This window comes from Pipistrellus kuhlii, unplaced genomic scaffold, assembly GCF_014108245.1.
Source record: "Pipistrellus kuhlii isolate mPipKuh1 unplaced genomic scaffold, mPipKuh1.p scaffold_m20_p_6, whole genome shotgun sequence".
Taxonomy (NCBI): Eukaryota; Metazoa; Chordata; class Mammalia; order Chiroptera; family Vespertilionidae; genus Pipistrellus; species Pipistrellus kuhlii.
The window spans coordinates 74,479,047-74,502,776 of NW_023425562.1; the positions used below are offsets into that span (position 1 = coordinate 74,479,047).

The 23,730-nt window shown below is 42.5% G+C and overlaps 1 protein-coding gene across 2 annotated transcripts in view; it reads right to left on the reverse strand.

Annotated features, from left to right (window-relative positions):
* The window catches only part of B4GALT5 (beta-1,4-galactosyltransferase 5), a 79,043-nt gene that overhangs the window by 13,814 nt on the left and 41,499 nt on the right, over positions 1-23,730 (reverse strand). For both annotated transcript variants that reach the window (XM_036418208.2, XM_036418210.2), the window contains exon 2: positions 8,271-8,405. In XM_036418208.2, coding sequence (XP_036274101.1) covers positions 8,271-8,405 — 135 coding nt within the window. The remainder of the gene's footprint in view (positions 1-8,270; positions 8,406-23,730) is intronic.

The window sequence follows — 23,730 nt, forward strand, 5'->3', positions numbered from 1 at the left end:
ATTCCTGAGCTTCTAGAAGATTCTGGGGTATAAACTCGGGTGGTTGATGACTTTCTTTGCTGCCACATTAGCAGTCAAATTTTTTTTTTCTTTTTGGGTGGGGGTCTATTAAATCCTTTCATCTGTTTTCCAACTTCCAAAACTTTTTGTTGTGGTCTGCTTTCTTGTTCTCTTCATTCTTAAGGGTTTATAACATTATGTATGCATACACACATGCAGCATGCATGCACGTGCGCACGTGCGCGCACGCACACACACACACACACACACACACACACACACACTTTTTTACTGTCATTTAGTGGGGTTCTAAGTGTGTGAAGCAGACGCCTTTTTCCTAGGGGATTCTAAGAAGGAAGCCACTCCAACCTTTTACTTTCTTACAGATAAGGAAACTGAGACACCATATAGATAACTCATATAAGGAGACTTGGCTAGTACATGACAAAAATCTGAGTCAGAGATCTTTCCATTAGACTGTACTATTTTTTCAGAGTATTAAAATCACTCTCACCAATCTTTCTAGACTCATACTGATTCTATGAACATTAAAACTTCCTATTCAAATTCATTTTGCAACCTGAAATTTATAAATCAATGTTTCTCTCTCATCCATGTTTCTAACACTCTATCCCTCTCCCTTCCTCTCTGTAAAAATCAATAAAATAGATTTAAAAAACAAGCAAACAAACAAAAAAACAACAACACTAAGCCTGCATTTATATAAAGATATAAACCAAGTCAGCATTAACCCCAAAGGTAAAATTACATTTACACAGAAACTAGCCAGAAGTCCTTAGTTTACACATGCAAACCTGTCCTAAGTTGTTGAGCCTTTTCTGAAGGTATTAACATTTCAAAAGCTTTGTCAAGAACCTCCTATACCAGTGGTCAGCAAACTCATTAGTCAAAAGAGCCAAATATCAACAGTACAACGATTGAGATTTTTTTGAGAGCCAAATTTTTCAATTAACTTCTTTTAGTGCCACTTCTTCAAAAGAGACTCACCCCGGCCATGGTATTTTGTGGAAGAGCCACACTCAAGGGGCCAAAGAGCCGCATGTTGCTCTCGAGCCACAGTTTGCCGACCACAGTCCTATACTGATAGTTCTGATTTTGCTTAATTATACACATACTTCCCTTTGAAACAGCATCACAGTAATTATACTGTATTTTCCTAGAAGGCAAAGAAATTCTCAGAGGTATTATAATAAGCATTTTCATAAGCAGATCAACAAAAAATAGAAGTGAATAATAATTCTGGGCAATGATAGAACTAAACCTTGGAGCTGCGACCTAAACAGGAATTAAGTAAAAACAATAACAAAAATAAACACGTAGGAGAGGAGACAAGACACTTTCTAACCTTTTTGGGCGTTTAAAGATAGATCAGTTCCTTTCTACTTCATTCAAACACTGACATAATAAGCCTGCTAGCAATTAGCATGGAACAAAACACGACAAAACGCCACATATTTTTTCTTCTGGTTACTAAATTAATAGTGTCATTAAAAAAAAAACAACCCTCGCCGAAACCGGTTTGGCTCAGTGGTAGAGCGTCGGTCTGTGGACTGAAAGGTCCCAGGTTCGATTCTGGTCAAGGGCATGTACGTTGGTTGCGGGTACATCCCCGGTAGGGGGTGTGCAGGAGGCAGCTGGTCGATGTTTCTCTCTCATCGACGTTTCTGGCTCTCTATCTCTCTCCCTTCCTCTCTGTAAAAAATCAATAAAATATATTTTAAAAAAACAAAAAAAAAACAAAAAAAACAACAGCCCTCAAATACACAACTCCTACATGGAAGTCCTCCATAACTTGGCCCTACATCTTGGGGGAATACCCCTCCCCTCCCCCGCAAACCCCTAATTTCCTCTTTTCTAATTTTAAGTTCTCTAGATAAAATCTTCACGAAGTGGAAGAGGCAGAGGGCATGAACTGCCCATGGCCCGGTGAAACTGCACGATTGCTGTGGGGCCCTGGTTCTCCCGTCTGGCCTGGAAATGGGTGGGCTATCCTGCAGGTGCTTCTCAGGGCACCAACCATCAATGGCTCTTCTACAGCAGGTATTTACTGAATGAGGGAACTACTGAAAGAAAAAGAACAAGCTTGCTGAATGTCCATGGCCACGGTTTTACCTTTTCATTTAAATCTGTTTCATTTCATTCTTCCAGCAAGGGAGTGGAAGGGCAGAGAGTGCAGCTGTTTTTACATTTATAAAATGGGGAAACAACACACATCCTTCCTACCTACAGATCCAATGGTCTGTTTATTCAATTTTATTCTATACCAGTGGTTTGGCAGCTTTGTTTGCACGTTAGAATCATCTAGAAGCTTTAAACCCCCTAATGTGGACATGTATATATGCTAGAAAGATGTAATGGGGACAATATCTGTGGAACATAAAGAATTAGCATTCTTCAAGAGTTAGCAAGCTTAGGACTGACTACCTGCAGAGGGCAGACATACAGAAAACTATGGACTGAGCATCTGAAAACCAGAAAGAAAGAAGTATGAATATTTACCTCACTGAATATATCACAGAGTACACTGGTGATGACTTCACTCATTTTATTTGTCTATGGTAACAGATCTGGGTTTTTTTGTTTGTGTTTTTTAATATATTTTTAATTGCTTTCAGAGAAGAAGGGAGAGGGATAGAGAGATAGAAACATCAAGGAGAGAGAATCATTGATCGGCTACCTCCTGCACGCCCCCTACTGGGGATCAACCCCACGACCTGGGCATATGCCTTGACTAGTAATTGAACCCAGGACTGATCCTTCAGTACACAGACTGATGGTCTATCCACTGAGCCAAACACGCCAGCGCAATAGACCAATTTTGAGTGATGTAGTTAATAGAACATTTTTCTTTGTGTGTACTAGGAAGGATTAGGGCCATAAGTGTTTGTGAGAGGTTTGTGTGCATATGTGTGTACAGAAGTAAGAAATCTTCCTCTGGTTAAAAATTTCTAGATAGACCCAGCTGGCAGGCTCAGTGGTTGAGCATCGATCTATGAACGAGAAGGTCACAGTTCAATTCCCGGTCAGGGAACATGCCCAGATTGCCGGCTTGATCCCCAGTGTGGGACTTGCAGGAGGCAACCGATCAATGATTGTCTCTCATCATTGATGTTTCTATCTCTCTCTCCCTTTCCCTTCCTCTCTGAAACATATATTATTTAAAAAAAATTTTTTTTTAAATGTTAATACATAGGATAGCACCTGGAAATTCATATTTAAATATGAGAAATGCTAGGCCATCCAACTCCTCACCTCATCTATAAAACTAAATAGCTAGACTGGATAAACCCAGAGAATTCTCTTCTGAAGTCATTATTATCTTACTTGCCTTTCCTACTACTCCTAGTCCCCCCTTTCTATGGCTTTCAGTGATAACAAGCTTCTCCAGGTCATTAATTCAGGCTCAATCCAGGCTCCTAGTCCTACCCCCAAAAGAACATTCTTATTAGACGATCACCACTTTAGCTTTTAAGGATAAAGAAAGCTAGCATTACCTAAATGTCACACGATGCTTTTTAGCTACACTTGGCTAATGAAGGCCTTTTAATGTGTGTGTGTGACATGGCACTACTTACAGGGTAGGGCAGGAGCTGGCAGACGACCTTAGTCCAGGCTGCTGCCCTCAAGCCCATAGCACTCCTAGTGGGAGTGGCTGGGTCAGAGGTGGCAGTCATCTGGCTATCTCAGCAGCTTTAGATCCAGAATGCCCTCTGGCTGGGCTAGGCAGAGAACTGCTTTGCAATGAATAAAATTGATATCTTTTCACTGGATACACATTAAATGAAATGATATTTTTTCTTTAATACTAACTCACTAAGGATGTGGCAATAACATAGAAGCCAATCAAGATGGTAATCTCAGAATTAGGCGACAACATTTACCTCTGTTTTCTTATTAAATCTATTTATTCCCTTGCACGTTCAAAAAAAACACATTTACTGAGAGTCTCCTATGGTTTAGGCCAGTAGTCGGCAAACTGCGGCTCGTGAGTCTAGGTCAGTGGTCGGCAAACTCATTAGTCAAGAGAGCGGCAAACCGCGGCTTGCGAGCTACATATGGCTGGCGAGCCGCAGTTTGCCGACCATTGGTCTCTAGGCAGTGTACAAGGAACTGGGGATACAAAGATGACAGAGGCTGGGAGGGCACTGCTAGGACTCAGAGACCAGCCAATCCCAACTCCACTGCTGCCTCCAGTCTTCTTACTCCCATATGCTTGACCCCTTCACCCCTAAATGGGGACAGGCAGTTAGCTTACTGAGTCCTTGTGAGGGTCCGATGGGATAATGCAAGTAAAGAGCATAGCATAATAACATAGTCCTCAACAGCAAAGACTTACAATTTATAAGGGAAATAGCACAAATTAAACACAAAATGGACGATTAACCATTTCAACCACAAGGATGATGAAAGAATTATTTTGGTGTGTGATAATTTGAGAAATACATGCAAAACCAAGTGAGTTCCTGGATATGCCTTCCAAGAGTGCAAGACACTCCTGCACTCAGTTTTCAAGGACAACAATCCTCAGGGAATGAGTGAGAACCTGTGTTCAAGACCAGCAGCGGTGTAGGGAGAGTCCTGCTATGCGCCCTCTAACTTCTCAAAGAGAACAGACCACCTCACTAAATGCCCAGAAAGAAGTCCTAGCATCACCTAACTGGAGTGGCAGGATCACATTGTGACTGAATAAATGTCACAACGGCACAAATGTTCCTTTATCCAGAGTGAAACAGGGCAAAGAACTCTGGAATGACTGTCAAAGAACTCCCTAATTTTACCACACAACCTAAAGCAGGTTTGGGGCAGGGTTCAGGGAATGTCACATGACCAAGGCACTTCAACATCCCCCCAAGATGATTTGTTCTACCTGTGAAAAATGGAGTAACTTAAAATCTTGTCCATCGGACTGAGCCATGTTCTAATCAAATCACACAAAGTGTGTGACATCATTAGCAAAACCTAATGCCACACAGGATGAATTAGGGCCGAGGTCGGCAAATTGCGGCTTGCAAGCCACATGCAGCTCTTTTGCCCCTTGAGTGTGGCTCTTCCACAAAATACCATGGCCTGGGCGAGTCTATTTTGAAGAAGTGGCGTTAGAAGAAGTTTAAGTTTAAAAAAATTGGCTCTCAAAAGAAATTTCAATTGATGTACTGTAGATATTTGGCTTCTTTGACTAATGAGTTTGCTGACCACTGAATTAGGGCACAAAAATGTGCTCAGCCTTCTTCCATGACTTTGGGAACTGCAGGTATGGTTCACAACTCGGGCAATTTGTCCTGAGACCACAGTTGGGCTAAAAAAAAAACTCTGAAAAGTCATCACAAAAAGTAATTACCAATGCTTATTTGATTTGCAAACTATAGTCCTTTGTTGCTGCCAAGTTGGCCAGCAGGACAGACTGATGAACTAGAATGTGGTCAATTTTAAAGATTTAACTTCCCTTCGAGAGACGCTCTCTCTTGAGATTCCAAGCATGCAGGGTAATTCTCATTAGCAATGTCTGCAAAGACAATCTCATTTCTACACTGAGCTGCAGAAGAAGGGAGGACTGATTTGAAGGAAAGAAAAAAAAAACTTAAGTATACATATTTTATAATACTAGGCTTGAGAGAAATCAGTAAGAAGCCATAGGAAAGTACATTAGTCCTTAGTTAGAGAAGTAAGGCAAATCATGAATGCTTAGCAGAATAAAATCTCAGAATCTATTTTTAAAATGAAAATCATTCCTGGCTTAACTGGACAAGCCTCCCGGCAGACCCATTTAACCATCTGGAAATACTTCTTTGTTCAATTTTTGGAAGTGTTAAAAAAAGGCATATAAAGAACAGCTTTCTCTCAAAGGTAAAGAACTGCCTACGTATATTGTCTTTTACAAAAATAGTCAGGAACAGGTTCTTACAATATTATTTTAGGCAAGCTATCTAACCTGTGTTCTTTTCTCCTCTTTATATAATTAGTGCTTATCTATATACTAGTCTACACTAATAAAAGAGTAATATGCTAATTAGACCAGGAGACCTTCGGACATCCTTCAGGACAAAGCCTGGGGCTTGGACCCCTGCAAATCACACCCAAATGGCCCTCATCCCCTTGCCCAGGCTGGGCCCCCCCCCCCCAACCCGGGACCCTCACCCTGATGGGGGTGTGGCCAGCCTGCAAATGGACCCCCCCCCCAGTCCCTCAGCCAGGATGGCCACGCCCCCAGCAGGGACCCACCCCCACGAGGGTGTGGCCAGCCTGTAAACCACCCCAGGCCCCTCACCCAGGCCAGCCCTGATCCCCAAGGGGACCCCTATCCTGATTTGGGACCCCCTTCAGGGCAGACCAGCTGGCCCCCACCCATGCACTAGGCCTCTATCTATACTAATAAAAGGGTAATATCCTAATTAGTCTGGGAGGCCTTCCTGGACATCCTTCCGGACAAAGCCATGCTGGCTGGACTGAGACAGAGGTGGTTACGGTCAATCAGGCCAAGAGGGGAGGGGGGGGGCCAGTCGGGGGTGAGAAGGCTGGCAGGAGGGCAGTTGGGGGTGAGCATGCTGGCAGAGTGGTTAGGGCAATCAGGCTGGCAGGCAGGCAAGCAGTTAGGAGCCTGCGGTCCCGGATTGCGAGAGGAATCCCAGATTGGAGATGGTGCAGGCTGGGCTGAGGACACCCCCATCACATACCCCGTGCACAAATGTCGAGTGGTGGAAAGACCAGAACAGCTGGTCGACCAGTTGCTATGACATATGCTGACCACCAGGGGGGAGATGCTCAACGCAGGAACTGTCCCCTGGTGGTCAGTGCACTCCCACAGTGGGAATGCCACTTGGCTGACCAGGATGAGCGGTTTGGAGCAGCTGCTAGCAGGCCCAGGGTGAGGCCAAGTCTCTGCACCTATCAAATACCCGAGCCAATCCAGACTCTGGTCTGACTCCACCAGCTGATGCAGGCACTCTAAGGTGTGTTCTAGAAAGAGTGCAGGGAGCTGGTATAGGCAGGTGGCAAGAGGGGACGTGACTGTGCCCCCTCCCCCCCACCCCACCCGCCTGGAAGGCTGTCCTGATGGATGAGGATCCTGGAGCAAGGTGCCCTGAACATCTTCAATGGTGCCACCAACCTGGCATCACACATCAAGAAATTCACCGAGTGACTTTGGGGTGCAAAGCTCTCCGTCAGGCTCCTCCAGAACACAGAACATGCTTTTACCCAAGACATCACTCCAAAATATCAACTCAGATATTTCCTCATTCAGCAGCTGCTCAGAGGGCAGGTCCACAGCTGCTCGGATGACTGGGAGAGCAGAGCTCCCACAGTGGGCCGATTCCCGCAGGCCAGGCCCCCCCACCAATGCATGAATTCACACACCGGGCCTCTAATAAGGTAATAAAAGCCACAAGTTTCAAAGACTGGAACAGAAATGTTCACTCTTGTGTCCACCACAGCAATGTTTAAGTGAATAGTATGAACATCTTTCTTTAAGGCTGAATGAATCTGACCATCAGGCTAGGCCATGGAGTTGGAATTAAATCACAGGATGAAAACCACATCTGACTGGGAAAGGTAAACCAGGTGACCTAGTAAACTTCTTCCAGAAGCTGCTTTTTTAATTTGGAAACTGTCCCGGATGACAAGATTATTATGAAATGAAGTTATTCATGGACAATGTGTTCTACTGGGTAGAACTATTCGAGTAGAGACCAATAGGAAGAACAGAGTTGGAGTGATTTTTCCTGTGTGGGAACCAGGCTAGCTTTGAAAACAATATGGAACATTGTCATCACCCTGTGTGACTCAAAAAAACAAAACTAACAAATCCCACATGTGAAGCCATAAAATTAAGTATCAGGAAATTCAACCCAGTTCTGTTTTTACTCATTGCCAGTACAGATACATTTTTTGAAATTACTTCCAGAAACAGCTTCTGCTGCTCCTGTTTTGCTGGTGTCCTAATCTGTGCTTAATCTGCCTACTTGGGGCAACTACACTGAAAAAAGGTCTTGAAAGATACTCTTTACCTCCCTGGCCCTGGTAAGCTATTAGGAACAGAAAATGGAGTCATTTCGTTGAGCTTAACATACTATTAGCAAAACAAACAAGGATTCATTTTGCAAGAGCTTCTTTTTAGTAATAAGGTAAGACTCAGCTCAAACCTTTCCTCTTTTACAAAGCACTTTGTCTCATCAAAGACAATTGTTCTCACCAATTTTCCCTCCCCTGGGAGGAGACATTCTAAGCAGACCTTGTCTTTACTAAAAATATACCTGAGTCATTTACGCTGCTGTTCCTCTTGGCATAAGCGCTTCGAACCACCTGCTCATAAACCTGAGCACCTATTGTCCTCATGTTGTCCCGGATCAGAATGCCTTGAGCTTGCATCATGAAGAGGTAGGTGTTCACTGCAGAAAAGAGAAAGGAGAGGAAAAAGGGGGTAAATTCAAAAGCAACCATTAAAACAAAACAAAAAACATATATGAATTTGGTTTCTTTACTTTTTAAAAAACTCTTTCAGCTCTAAAACCTACAAATGCCATAACTCTGTTTTCCACTCTGGATTCAATGTTTTCAGGACACTAACATTCCTTGGGTAGCTAGTAGGACTTTGGGGGAATTTCTGTCAATATTCAGCAGTTGCAGGAAAAACCATACATTTACAAAGTTATACTCCACCAGGTCTTCAAATATTCAGTCTGTATTCTAGCAAGGGGACAATCAGAAAGACCTTTATGAATCAATTAAAACCGTTTAAAAAAGACCTCTGCTCTCACGTGTATGCATAACCACAGAAACAGACAACAGTGTGGTGATGGCCAGAGGGACAGTATAATGTTTCTCAACCTTGTGCTAAGTGTAAATAAAAGCATCTTAAAAAAATAAAAGTGAGTTCTCTGATCTCTTTAATTCACTTTCTCAACACTCGATGGCTATACGCAGAGAATGGAAACCACCGACTGCTGTGCTTAATTAAACACTCAGATCTAGGTCTGGTCTTGGCAACCTTATGAAAATGGTGGACTAAGATTCCAGCTACTTTTCTTTGGGGTATTTGGAGAGATAAAGAAAATAATGGGGGAGAGAATCCAAGATGGCTGCAAGGGTAAACACCTAGCCGCAGCTGCACACAACAATTTCAATAAAATACAACTAAAATATAAAATGGACATTACCCAGAATTACAGGAAAGTCGACTGACTGGAAATTCTACAACGAGAAGCAAGGAAAAAACCAGAAGGAAGAGCGGAGGAGCTGTAAAAGCCTAAGGTACAGAGACATGCGGCGCGCGTGGAGAGGCAGTTCCGGAGGCGCGCACATTGTGTGCAGAGGACGAACTGTTGACTCTGCTGCCAGATTGCCCTGGCGGGAAGGAGACAAAGGCTCCAGACTGTGCTGGGCCCCAGTTCCGACTCCTCTGAACCCCAGTTCTAGGCCAGACCCCAGGGACCCAGGCTCAAACAGAGGGAGCTGGGCTGTAAGGCGGAACCCTGGGGGAGCGGCAAAAGGAGGTCCCGGAGGCGCGCACATTGCTCGCAGAGAAGGGATGGCTGGCTGTGCCACGGGATTGCCCTAGCGGGAAGGAGACAGGGGCTCCAGACTGCTCCGAACGCCACCTCCAACCCCACTTCCAACTGAACTGAACCCCAGTTCAGGGCTCATTGGGGGAGAGCCTACACTGCTTGGTAGCAGGTGAAAATCAAGGACACCTTTCTCTCAGAGGTGCTTGCAGCGAGTACTGAAGGACCCTGGGGATTACTGAGACTCAGGAGCCGCATAGGGCGTGGCCGACGGAAGCCAAGCCTGTAGGCTCCACCCTGAAACTCTGCCCCATCAGGGAAGCAGCGAAAAATGCCAAGACAACGAAATAGATCACAAACGAAAGAAACGGAGGACAAAAAGCGACTGGATATAGAGTTCAAAACCACACTTATAAGGTTGTTCAAGAATCTCCTAGAAAAGGCCGATAAAATAAACGAGACCTATGAGGATATGAAAAGGGATCAACTAGAAATAATAAGGAATCAACAAGAAATAATAGGGGATCAACAAGAAACAAAGAATACATTGTCTGAAATAAAAAATATTATACAGAGTCCTAAAAACAGAATGGAAGACTGCAAGAATCAAGTCAAAGATTTGGAACATAAAGAGCCAGAAGACACTCCTCCGCAGAAGCAAGAAGGCAAGAGAATCCAGAAAGTTGAAGATAATGTAAGAAACCTCTGGGACAACTTCAAGCAAACCAACATCAAAATTATGGGGGTCCCAGAAGATGAGAGAGAGCAAGATATCGAAAACATACTGAAAGAAATAGTGACAGAAAACTTCCCCCACCTGGTGAAAGAATTAGACTTACAAGTCCAGGAAGTGCACAGAACTCCAAACAAAAGGAATACAAAGAAGACCACACCAAGACAAATCATAATTAAAATTCCAAGAGCAAAAGACAAAGAGAAAATATTAAAAGCAGCAAGAGCAAAGCAGGTAGTTACCTATAAAGGAGCACCTATACGATTGTCAGCTGATTTCTCAACAGAAACCATGCAGGCCAGATGGGAATGGCAAGAAATATTCAAGGTGATAAATAGTAAGAAACTACAGCCAAAAATAATCTATCCAGCAGAGCTATCACTCAGAATCGAAGGCCAGATAAAGAGCTTCACTAATAAAAAAAAGCTAAAGGAGTTCATCACCACCAAACCAGAATTATATGAATTGCTGAAGGGGGTTCTTTCGGAAGAGAAAGTAAATAAAGATAAAAATTATGAACAACAAATATGTAACTATCAACAAGTGAATCTAAAAACCAAGGAAATTAAAAAACAACAACTGATGAACAATATTAACTGTTGAATATAATAGAATCAGAGGTATGGAAAGGGAGTGAACTGACAATTCTTGAGGAAAAGGGGAGAGGGGGATGTGGGAAGAGACTGAACATAAACTGTGCACCTATGGATGAGGACAATGGGGGGTGGGGAAAGGGCAGAGGGTGGGGTGGGAACCTGGTGGAGGAGAACAATGGAGGGGGGGGAAGAGGAACATTTGTAATAATATGAACAATAAAGATTTATTTAAAAAAAGAAAGAAAGAAAGAAGGAGGAGGGAGGGAGGGAGGGAGGGAGGGAGGGAGGGAGGAAGGAGGAAGGAGGAAGGAGGAGGAGGGAGGGAGGAGGAGGGAGGAGGAGGAAGGAAGGAAGGAAGAAGGAAGGAAGGAAGGAAGGAAGGAAGGAAGAAGAAGAAAGAAAGAAAGAAAGAAAGAAAGAAAGAAAGAAAGAAGAAAGAAAGAAAAATAATGGAAGAATGTAATCAGTATTCACTACCCACCCACCTTAGCCTTAAAGTTCTAAGTAATAGGAAAAAAGAAGGGGCTAAGTTCAAGCGTCAATTGAAACATATTTGCTTTGCAATATGTACAAATATAAAATCATGCTACTGTACAACCAATGCTAATATAATGTTATAAATCAATTATATATTAACTAGAAGCCCGGTGCATGAAATTTATGCATGGGGAGGGGTCCCTCTGCCTGGCCTGCACCCTCTCCAATCTGAGACATCCCTCTCTCACTATCTGGGACTGCTGGCCTGCCTGCCTGCCTGCCTGCTCACTCCTAACCCCTCTGCCTGCTTGCCTGATCGCCCCTTGCCTCTGCCTGCCAGCTTGATCACCCCTACCTTGCCCCCTGCCAGCCTGACCAGACCCTAACTTGCTTCCTTGCAGGCCTGATCACCTCTAACTGCCTCTGCCTTGGCCCAGCCTAAGCGCAGTCTGGCCTCCCTCTGCAGGAGGTAACCTGGTGGATCAGGGGAAGGTGCCGCCCCCATAACCCCGCTGCTCCTGCTGCCACTGACAGCCTGAGCCTAGGCCCTTCGCAGCCTCATGTACCCCGCCACCCACCCTCCGGCTGCCAGCCTTGCTGCGATCAGAGCCTTTGGGCTGTGGGGGAGGGCCCACGAGGTGTCCATGCACCTCATGGTGACTGGTTGTTTGGTTGTTTTGGTGTTGCCTTTGGTCCCTCACTGCCTCCCCCGCCCCCTGCCAGCCTGGTCACCCCACGCAGCCTGCCTGTTCAGTTGTCCGTCCATTCGTGAAAACCCCTGGCTCTTTATATATATGGATAAAAAGCACAACAGAACAAAAAATATACAAATTATTATTCTGATTAACTTCCCAATCACTGTCATTTTGGAAAAGTGAGTTCCACTGGGTTTTCTTTAAGTCTCTCTATGATATGAAACTCAGACATCACAAATACGAGTGAATATAATTCTGGTATTCCACTTGCCATCTCAAATACCATGCCATCTGTTTTCAAGAAACGGAGAGGTCTAAAAACATACTTCTTAACTATTATAGTCAATCTAGTTTATTCACTTTCCCCACACCATTGTGAAAGGGGGGTGTCTCACAGGGTAGCACATTTATAAACCTAAACTCTGGTGTATTAGGATCCTCTGAACACTTGGTCCAACTCCAACCAAGCCCCAGGCAGGCAGTACTCAATGGAGAGCTAGAGCCACTCCTCTAGATTCAATAAAGATGGCCTGCAGCTGCCCTGCTCTTCAACTAGACATCATTATCATCACAGCGTCCTGTGCCTAATGGCAGTAAATAACTAAGTGGGTGAAGTTTAGAGGTCAATTTACTTTATTCCAAGATATTGTGTTTGGTGCTTGTGCTGACGATGGGGGTGGACATGGGAACTCACCAACTGCATACCTCTCAATATTGAAAACCTCAGTTGGCCCACATTAAGCAGGAGCATAAAATATTTCAAATCATCTCGAGCCATAAAATAATCAAAAAAAGAAGTCAATGTTCAGAATGCTTTCAGAAATGAGGTAGCACTCTCAAAGTAGGTCTTGACTGCAAGGCAAGCACCTGCTTAATTTCTGGCTTTGGCTGAGAATAGATCAGATAGTGTTTATTCTCTGTAGCTGGAAAATGTTACAAAAAAAGATAGCTTCAACTCCTTAAAAAAAAAAAAAAAGTAATTCTGTGAAGCCTCTGAAAACAAAGAGTTATATATCATTTCCTATTTACGGCAGATAGCACAGTGCCTGGTCTCAATAGTAGGCAGTCCATAAATATATGCTAAACATAAGATTTAAACTTCAATATCAAATTTCTAAGGTGGTTCTGTGGTGTTTTTTATACTTTGGGCTACAGACTATGAACATCGCATACAGTATATTATATATAACTGCCCTGAAATCCTCCTTCCATTCCCAACCTACTATGAAACCAGTTGTCTTCAATAGCATAAAAACATGTATTTGTTGAACATTATGTGTAAAACTGTTAGGCACTGCCAAAAATACACTCCCTCCTTCCCCACAAATTTCACTCTCTTCTCTGCAAAGGACACTCTGGTGAAGCACCTCTTAAATGCTCTCCCTTTCCTAGTTCTAGGACCCCAAAAGCTAAGGCAGTTAGTTCTCAGACTGCCTGCCTGTCTCCTGAGCAGCTTTTTAAAGCCTGCTTCCCAGTGAGTCAGAGAGGGGCGGCGAAGACTTGCACTCATTACAAGTTTACAAGTGATGGATGTGGTTGATCAGAGAACCTACCTTTCTGGTACCACAGTTCTAGGAACTTCAGCTACTTAATAAATATAGCAAGTAACGTTTACTGGGCAGTTACATAATCCTTTATCTCATTTAATCCTCATAATGATCTTAATAGGAAAGTAAACAATCCAATTTACAGTCAACTTCTAGGCTTCGGTTTCTCCACGTAGGTCCACAGCGAAATGGACTTGAACCAGGACTAGAATTTATGCTCTAAGACCTCGCTCATCCATGGTCTAGCCACAGTCTCCTCAAAGACTTCAAGTACCCTGATGCTTCTTTAAATATTTACTCTTAAGGAGAGAGCTCTCAATCTTTATCTCTTAAACCACATGTGTCAAACACAAGGCCCGCGGGCCAAATCCGTCCCGCCAGGCCTTGCAATGTGGCCCGCACCGCGCTGTCATCACTGCACTCCGCTGCGTTTCCATCACAATGACAGTTTATGACTGTTCAGTAAACCATTTGGCCCTCGATTTAGGCTGGATTTTAGATTTTGGCCCCTTCTCTGATTGAGTTCGACACCCCTATCTTAAACAAAGCTGCCAGATGGATCTTCCTTAATTACAGATTTACCCACATGCCACAGTGCAAAGCCTTCTATGTCTCTTGCCTTCATCCCTGGGCTTCTGCTGACCTGCAGTGCTTCTGCTCTTCCTGCCAGGCACACCTTATCAATCCTTCAAACCCGTTCACATACTTCTCCTGTCTCCCCCTTCTCCAATCTCCATGGTTCCGTTACAGATTAGCAAAATGAGCCTTTTGTTTTGTTTTCTTAGTTTGCAAACAACCGTCTCATGTGACAGTATTGTCATCCAACCAATAAACTTAACCCGCATCTTATTAATGCTTTCCCTAATTATCCACAGGAATGAGCACAGTGCTGAAAAAATAAAACGCTGAGGAAATAAATTTTGCAAAACAAAAGAAAAAAATCACAAATTTATAGATTTGGGACTGGATGGGATTTTATTTATTTATTTTTTTAAAAAAATATATTTTATTGATTTTGTACAGAGAGGAAGGGAGAGAGATAGAGAGTTAGAAACATTGATGAGAGTCATCTATCAGCTGCCTCTTGCACACCCCCTACTGGGGATATGCCCGCAACCAAGGTACATGCCCTTGACCGGAATCGAACCCGGGACCCTTCAGTCCCCAAGCAGATGCTCTATCCATTGAGCCAAACCGGTCTCGGCCTGGATGGGATTTTAAAGAGCACTTTTCCAAAAAACACCTAATGCTTTCACACCACCCCAAAAACACGCCTTCCAAGAACAGAGTTAGCATGTAAAATACAGCCACCTTCAAGGAAAATTTTACTTTGGGTTCAAAATATCTCCCAGACCCTTTTACCTCCTGGTTCTCATTCTGCCCCTTGACAAAACAGTCAAACCCCTTTCCTGCATTTCAGATATTTTCAATCTCCCTCACCTAGACCCTAACTGTCCAGTCCCCTCTCCCCGGCCCCCGCCATGTGCTCCTCCCATGTGTCATCACACTTCCCTCCCCCTCCTGGCTGCTCTCCTATGGATATTGGCTCTCTAGACTACAGGCTCTCTAGTCTACACTTGACAAAGGGCAGGGCCCATGCTGGCAGTGGTCCTGGTGCAATCTGACAGGTTCAGAAACAAGCAAAATTACCAGCAGCCCAGTTCCATCTGTTACCAAAGCTCTGTCAACTCAAGCTCCCTCATGGAGACCCACAATTCACAATAACTCAAGACCAAAGAAATTCTCCAGCATAGATGTCCAATGAGCTAATCAACTCATCATTTCCCAAACCAGCGCTACCCTCCACCCCCGTGGAATAATTAGTAACACCAAGTGATTCTCTACAGAACTCACAATGGGAAATTCTGTTTTGGATATTTCTGTTCATAGCATTTAAAACTTCCATTACATGGTAGTCAATCAGTCGGTTATACAAAACCAACTTTTAAGAGCTTACAAGTGTCCCTATTAAAAGTCTTATTGCTAAATTTAGCCCATGGCTCTGGCCTAAACTAGAAATGTATATGTACACACATTACTTTCAATCTAAATTATCTCATTTAAAATTCACATATTTGTGAAGCAGGTAACATCTTGATTGTTTAGATAAGAAAGTCAAGTCCTGCCAATGGCTCAATGGATAGAGCGTCAGTCTGGGTCTGCGGACTGAAAGGTCCCAGGTTCGATTCCGGTCAAGGGCATGTACCTTGGTTGCGGGCACATCCTCAGTAGGGGGTGTGCAGGAGGCAGCTGGTCGATGTTTCTCTCTCATCGATGTTTCTAACTCTCTATCCCTCTCCCTTCCTCTTTGTAAAAAATCAATAAAATATATTTAAAAAAGAAAAAGAAAGTAAGTCAAGTCCTCCAGAAGTCATTTACCCAAGGTCACAAGGTTAGTGAAGTCAAAAACAGAGAGAAGTGAGGTTCCATAACATTTTGACAAGCTTTACTGAAAAAACACAGTACTTTCCAATAATATGGTCCTGATTAACAGTGGCTGAATCACAGCTTAAAAGCATTTTTCTGAATTGACACACAGCGGTTAAATCCTCCATTGTTTCCGTATCTACTGAGTAGCTGCCTGACCGAGTGCTTTCCACACACAGTACTAGGCCACTGGGGGACAAGGATGAGTAAGACAACACAGGATGAGGTAGACACAATTTAATAATTATAATACAGAATGATATGTGCTAAAATAACATTTACTACAAATTCAGGCATACTAATAACTTTTTTACACTTTCATGAGAAATTGTAATAGTTATCCAGCCCACGTGGATGACCACGATTTGGTTGAGAAAAATAAGTCCCATTCAGGTTTACCTAATCGGAAATGCCAGCCAGATGCCAACCTAAGAGCCTTGGGCCATGGTTTTAACTGAAATTTCCAGGAGCAAAGCACTGGTCTCCTAACAGGAAGACACATACTCTGGTTTCTCTTCAGATTGTATAAATCTTTCGCCTTTTACTAACAGGAAGACATACTCTTCCTCTCTCCACCGGAATTCCACTCAACTTCCACAGCCTATGAATCAGGTAACACGACTGTCACTTGAACACACACATTAATAAGCCACTGACTCATACAAATTCCTCACAAGATAATGAAATCTGTCATTTCAGATTAGGAGCAAAATGAACCCAAGAGGAAAAGACAGAATTACAACTCTAAATACTTAACAGTTTATAATGTTTTATCCTAAACGTGTGTATCCTTAATGTTTGTTACATCTGGCTTGGTAAGCTGAACGAGAAGTAGAAAAAGAAGGTCATTTCTTTCCTGACCACTCTTCAAAATCTGTCTTACTCTCAGTGCCCAAACATCCCAACACACACACACACACACACACACATTCTCTCTCTCTCTCTCTCTCTCTCTCTCTCTCTCTCTCTCTCTCTCTCTCTCTCTCTTTCTCTCTCCCTCCCTCCCTCCCAACCTCCCTCCTTTCCCTGCTCTCTGTTTCTATTTAACATACCACCTTTTTTTTGTCTTGTCTACTGACACTGTGAGCTCCATGAGGGCAAGATGCTATGCCCTCCTTGGTGGCCAGAACAGTGTGTCTGGATCACAGAGGATGCATAATAAACATTTAAATAAATGAGGATCTAAGTTGGGACAACAAACAAATGAATCTTCTGAACTCAGCTGTGCCTAAGGAGGCCTGGATAATGGTATTTAAGCCTTTCTATTATATTACCTCCCTACTCTGTGAGAAGAACCCAAAATGCTGTGAGTTAACCAGCTTCACTGCACTAACCTGTTCCTCAGAGAAGTTCAGCAATTCCTTTTCACCACCCCACCCCTTCCCCAAAAAAGTTCTCTGGTACTTTCCTTACGAAATTGTTTGGTTTTGTAATGTTCCTTAAAATAAGGCGCAAATTTATTCAAAACCTTGTGCAACATTATTTGTAATATGAGGAATCATTCAAAATAGCCCAATCTGATAAGAGCTCAGAAGTCCATCAATAAAACAAATAAAAAATTTGTAGCCTATTTAATTTCAGCAGGATTAGAATAAGCAAACTACAACTATATGCAACCTCACAGATGAAATCTCTCATATATTATGTAAAGTGACACCAAAGAGCACATATGGTATAATTCCATGTACAGAAAAGCCAAATATAAGCACAACGAAACTATAGTATTAGAAGTCAGGAGTATGTGTATGAGGGTAGGGGACTGAAGGGGGCTTCTAGTTATCTTTATTTCTTGACTTGGGTACTGGTTACATAGGTATAGTTCATTCTGTAAAAATTCAAGGTATTCACTTATTTGAGCACATCTTTATATATGTTATACGTTAATAAAGGAACACAGGAGAACAGATATTAAATCATGCTGTGAGGGCAGGTCAGGAAAACATTCAAGAGGACTAGGATAAGGCCTTCAAAGAACAGCTCTGAAATGGGAAAGTGAAGGGCACAAATGAAGGCAAAGGGGCATAAGGGGAGAAAACACATTTGAGGAACTAACAGCAGTTCCGTGTAGCTGGAATGAAGGGTGCGTAAGGCAAAAACTTGGGAGGCGGCTAGAAAAACAGAGAGAACACGATCACAAAGGGCTTTATGTGCCAGCTCAGGGGCTAGACATTGAAGAAATGGTCCCGGATCAGATTTCAGGTGTGCCAATGAGGCGGTGTCAATCAAAACGAGTAAATTCACCCCAACTCAAACTTATGGCTCCAGATAAAAGCCTGAGCTTTTTAGTATCCAAACAAATTGCTTAAAGGAAGGAGGAAATCTTTGGATGAACTGAACAAGTTCTGGATGAAGAATCCCATTTGGTTACTGAAAGTTCAGTGTCCAAGTCTTACCAAAGGTTGTATTTTTATTTTCTACATTAGGGGTGTCGAACTCAATCAGAGAAGGGGCCAAAATCTAAAATCCAGCCTAAATCGCGGGCCGAATGGTTTACTGAACAGTCATAAACTGTCATTGTGATGGAAACGCCGCGGAGTGCAGTGATGACAGCGCGGTGCGGGCCACATTGCAAGGCCTGGCGGGACGGATTTGGCCCGCAGGCCTTGTGTTTGACACATGTGTTCTACATGAATCAGCAGGAGGAATACGCTATCTGCCATATCTTGGAGCAAGAAGATGGAGTGATGATGTTGTCAAGATATAAAGCCACGCCGAAACGGGTTTGGCTCAATGGATAGAGCGTCGGCTTGGGAACTGAAGGGTCCCGGGTTCGATTCCGGTCAAGGGCATGTACCTTGGTTGCGGGCACATCCCCAGTAGGGGGTGTGCAAGAGGCAGCTGATCAATGACTCTCTCTAATTGATGTTTCTAATCCCTCTCCCTTCCTCTCCGTACAAAATCAATAAAATATATTAAAAAAAAAAAAAAAAGATATAAAGCCGGGTACCACTAACAGTAAGTACCCAAGGCCAGGGACAGCTAGGGCAGGAAGCAGGCATTTGGCAGTCAGAAAAGGTGCTGCTTAGTGTTAGGTTGGGCCTGTCAGACTAGATATTCTTTCCCTGGGTTTACTCACATCATGCATCTTTGTTCTGAAAACCCCTTACAGACCACACGATGTGTGATTTATAACGGAGTCAAGTAGAGTCCATGAAAAGACTAGAACAAATCTATGGACTAGGGGTTATTTCCCAATTCGTAGGTCCCTGCTTTTAAAATAAAGGACAGGGGAAAGAGAGAAAAGGAACAGAAGCAGATAAAGAATAAATGGAGAGATAAAAGAGGAAGTCTCTCACTGTTTCCTTCCTCCCACATATGATATACATTAAAGATACAGTAAAAATTAAGATGAAATAACAGAAAAGTGTCCGGAGACAGCTGAAGCTTGATTTTGCCGTGCTAGAAAATCTGCACTATCTTTTCTGACCAATATTTTTTGAGAAAAACCAGAACCTGAAAAATAATTGATCTCTCGCCCCCAAATCAGAGATGATCGGTGTTTATTGCTCTGCAAAACGGGTGTTGTATAAAGAATAAATTCTGCCAAAACTGGTTTGGCTCAGTGGATAGAGCATTGGTCTGCAAACTGAAAGGTCCCGGATTCGATTCCGGTCAAGGGCATGTACCTTGTTTGCGGGCACATCCCCGGTAGGGGGTGTGCAAGAGGCAGCTGATCGATGATTCTCTCTCATCGATGTTTCTAACTCTCTATCCCTCTCTCTTCCTCTCTGTAAAAAAAAAATCAATAAAAAAAATAAAATAAATAAAATAAAAAAATAAAGAATAAATCCACTTATTCTACTTACAGAGATGGATTCATGTAAAATTATACGCTTACTGAGTCTCTATGAACCAGTGCTTCTCTAAATACCTGTATGCATTCTCTCACTTCATCCTCACAAGAAACTCAGAGATAGGTTATGCCCTCGTTTTGTAAACGAGGGGACTGAGGTTTAAGTGAGAAAGGACCATGTGGAGCCCAGATTTCACAAGAAGCCTTTGTCTCCAGAGTCAAGTGCTGAACAGTCATGTGCTACCTACCATTTCTCAGTTTCCCAAAGCCCAGAAATCCCTCGAATCCACAGCTATCACTCCCACACTTTGCTCACTGGTTCCTTTTACCTGGCTCTTTACTGTTGATATTTTGTATATGGTTGTCCCAATATTTCACATCAGTAGTGGGTTCCAAAACTCACAATAAAATAGGTTGCCCAAAATTTACAATAAGTTCTCTAAGAATTTTTTGTAAGTTTGAAGCTCTAATGTGAACCCTAGAATTTTTACATTTGAGATTTACCCAATGATACTCATACTCTGCACTGAAAGAGAGGTCCACAGTTGTGAGTAATACATTTGAGAAAGAAAAAACAAAAACACGCTTTTTTTTTTACAAGATGCAAGACATTTTTTTACAATAAAATTTCACCCTTTGACACATTTTAATGTTCTGGAGCAATTGTGTGACAATTTTCACACAAAAATTATTTAAAGAAAACTGTGTGTTGGGATGAGAAGAGGACTTAAGAGTAAGGGATCCCAACAATTACTTTTTGGGGAACATTTCATTTGATGAATCATTTGCTTTCCTCCTCCTTCCCATTTGAGGCAGAAAAACCATGAAGATGATCACAGGTTATGTGTTCCACCCTCTCTCTAGATTTTATCCCCAGCTATTAAAAAACAAAAACAAAAAAACCCCACATGGTAAAAATTAACAGCTATGAAATACTCTGCAAACATTTCAGCTGACCTGTTAGTCTATGTTCTGTTAAATTATTAAACTGTACATGAGATTAGAAATGAAAATGCTGCCTAAACAGATACTAACTAGCTGTGTAGTCCACAGCAGTGATTGTCAGCAGGTGTGCCACAGAATTGTTAAAAGATGCAATACCCGACTACTTAGTAAGGAACACTGACCTTTCCCCTTATAAAAAAGTAACAAGAATCAACACAACAATAGCTGTCTGGTGTGAACAAATAAAAATTATACCTATCTTTTAGGTCAGATCAGCAAAAATATATAACGTATGTTCTGGTATGCTGCAGAATTTTAGTAATTAATCTACATGTGCCATAAGATAAAAAGGTTGAAAATCGCTGGTCTATGATCATCACTTAACTAATTCAGCTTTGTTTCTCCCCAAATTCTTTTTTTAAATAATTTTATTGATTTTTTACAGAGAGGAAGGGAGAGGGACAGAGAGTTAGAAACATTGATGAGAGAGAAACATCGATCAGCTGCCTCCTGCACACCCCCCACTGGGGATGTGCCCGCAACCAAAGTACATGCCCTTGACCGGAATAGAACCTAGCACCCTTGAATCCACAGGCTGACTATCTATCCACTGAGACAAACCGGTTACTAGGCTCCCCAAATTCTTAATAGCATGATCAATTACCAACATCCAGAAGTGGAGAGGGGCTCAGCAAACAAGGATGCCCAAATCTTGCATTGTATAACCTAAATGTAACCCTGGGTCAGAGGAAACTATAAATTACCTTTGTGGTGCCCTCCGCATTGAATGCCTGTATCTACTTTGGCCTGCCCGGGGGTCAAGTTTCAGACTGAGTACAGATGTCCCTGATGGGAATGTGCGAGAAGAGACACGGACCAGCAGAGCTACACTGCTCTCTGTAGCTGCCTCTAAACAAAGGCTCTGCCCACCTCTTGTGCCTAACCCTTTCCATCCCACTGACCAGGCAGAAGCGTGCCTGCTGCCCCTGCTGACACCTCTCCTGTGCATGGCTGTGCTCTGGTGACAACTGCTCATACCGAGCTTCAATGGCTCTTTTCATAGCTTTTCCTGACAGCATCCCACCTCCGCGATTAGAAGTGCTTGGCTCCTTCCCAACTGATTTGCAAACTTCTATCCATAACTCATAGAAATCTGAGCATGTCTATTCCAGCAGGCTGTAACTCCTTAAGAGTACAGACGGTCTCATCCTTTTCTTCATCTACAATGTCTGATAAATAGTAAACACTCAGCTAATTGGTTAAATTAACAAAGTACAGTTTAGTGCGCAGCATGCTGTTGCCACTAGGTGAAGGTACCGTGTTTTCTCAAGTTAGAAGTACAACGATTTTTCTGCAAGCACAGAATAAAGATTCTATAAGCCAGAAAAGGGCAGAGTGAAACTGATACTCGACCAGCTTTGCTGGTGTAAGTGTAAATCGGTATAACCCTCTGGGAAAACTATTTGGACATTAGACAGAGATATACCTCTAATCTAGCAATTTCACATAAATTATCCCAAATAGGAGGACATTCTGTGCACAGCTTATTATTAAATTATTTCTAAAAGAACTTGGGAAACAACTCAAAAGCAACAACAAAATAACAGGTAAGTTAACTGATATATACACCTGATAGAATCTTATATAGCTTTATTTTTATTTATTTAAATATATTTTTATTGATTTCAGAGAGGGAGAGAGAGATAGAAACATCAATGATGAGAGAGAATCACTGATTGACTGCCTCCTGCACGGCCCCTACTGGGGATCGAGCCTGTAAGCCAGGCAAGTGCCCTTGGCCGGAATTGAACCCAGGACTCTTCAGTCTGCCAGCCAACACTATCCACTGAGCCAAACTAACTAGGGAAGAATCTTACATAGCTTTAAAAGGAACAGCTATGAAAGCTTATAAATAGAACAAATGTAGAACACCTAACATACTCTTACTCTCTTATAAAAATCTTCCTTCTAAGGAAGAACGGTGGAGGGGAAACTCCTGGACTGAGGAGGCCAGTGACATGGGTGTGAGGTCTGTCCCTGACTGGCCTTATGGACCTCTCTGGACCTCGGCCACCACATCTAGAAGATGGTTTTGTTGAACTAGGTAAGGCTTTCTCAGTCTTTTCAACTAAGCCCTGACCCCCATCACTGATACACTGAAAAGCTATGAAAAGAGTTTAAAAGATTAGAGCTTTCATGTCACCAGAGTGCAGTCATACAGAGGTGTTTTGCAAATAAAAATTTTAGCTTGTATTTACACTGAATGTTTTCAAAATATAAACTATGTAATATTGACTATGCTTTTACAAATTACACAAACCCCTGTAGATTCTGATTCTTCTCCCTTCCCTCTGGACCTTGAGAATCACTAGACTGCAAAGTCTATCTCAACTTAAAAATCCCACAATTCGAAAGTACAGCATAGGAAACAGAGTCAATAACATAGTGTAATTATGTACAGTGCCAGGTGTTACTGACTTATGTGGTCAACCATTTTGTAAGTTTTATAAATGTGGAATCACTATGTTGTACATCTGAAACTAATATAATAATAGTGTATGTCAACTATAATTAAAAAATAAAATACTAAAATAAAATCCCACAATTATAATTTCATTTTTTCCTCCTCCCTTCATTTTGGAAAATCTGGTTTACATACACCTCAGATTTAGATCCATATGTTTTCCCTCTTCTCCCTTTTCATAGGACAGTGGTCGGCAAACTCATTAGCCAACAGAGCCAAATATCAACAGTACAACAACTGAAGTATCTTTTGAGAGCCAAATTTTTTAAACTTAAACTATATAGGTAGGTACACTGTTATTAACTTAATTAGGGTACTCCTAAGCTGGCCTTTGCTAAAAATGTCCTCACTCTGATTGGTACACTCAAGGGGCCAAAGAGCCGCATGTGGCTCGAGAGCCGAGGTTGCCAACCACTGCCATAGGGGATTAGTGTGACGGTCCTGCATGGCTGGCTTTCCTTTCCGGATCAGTGAT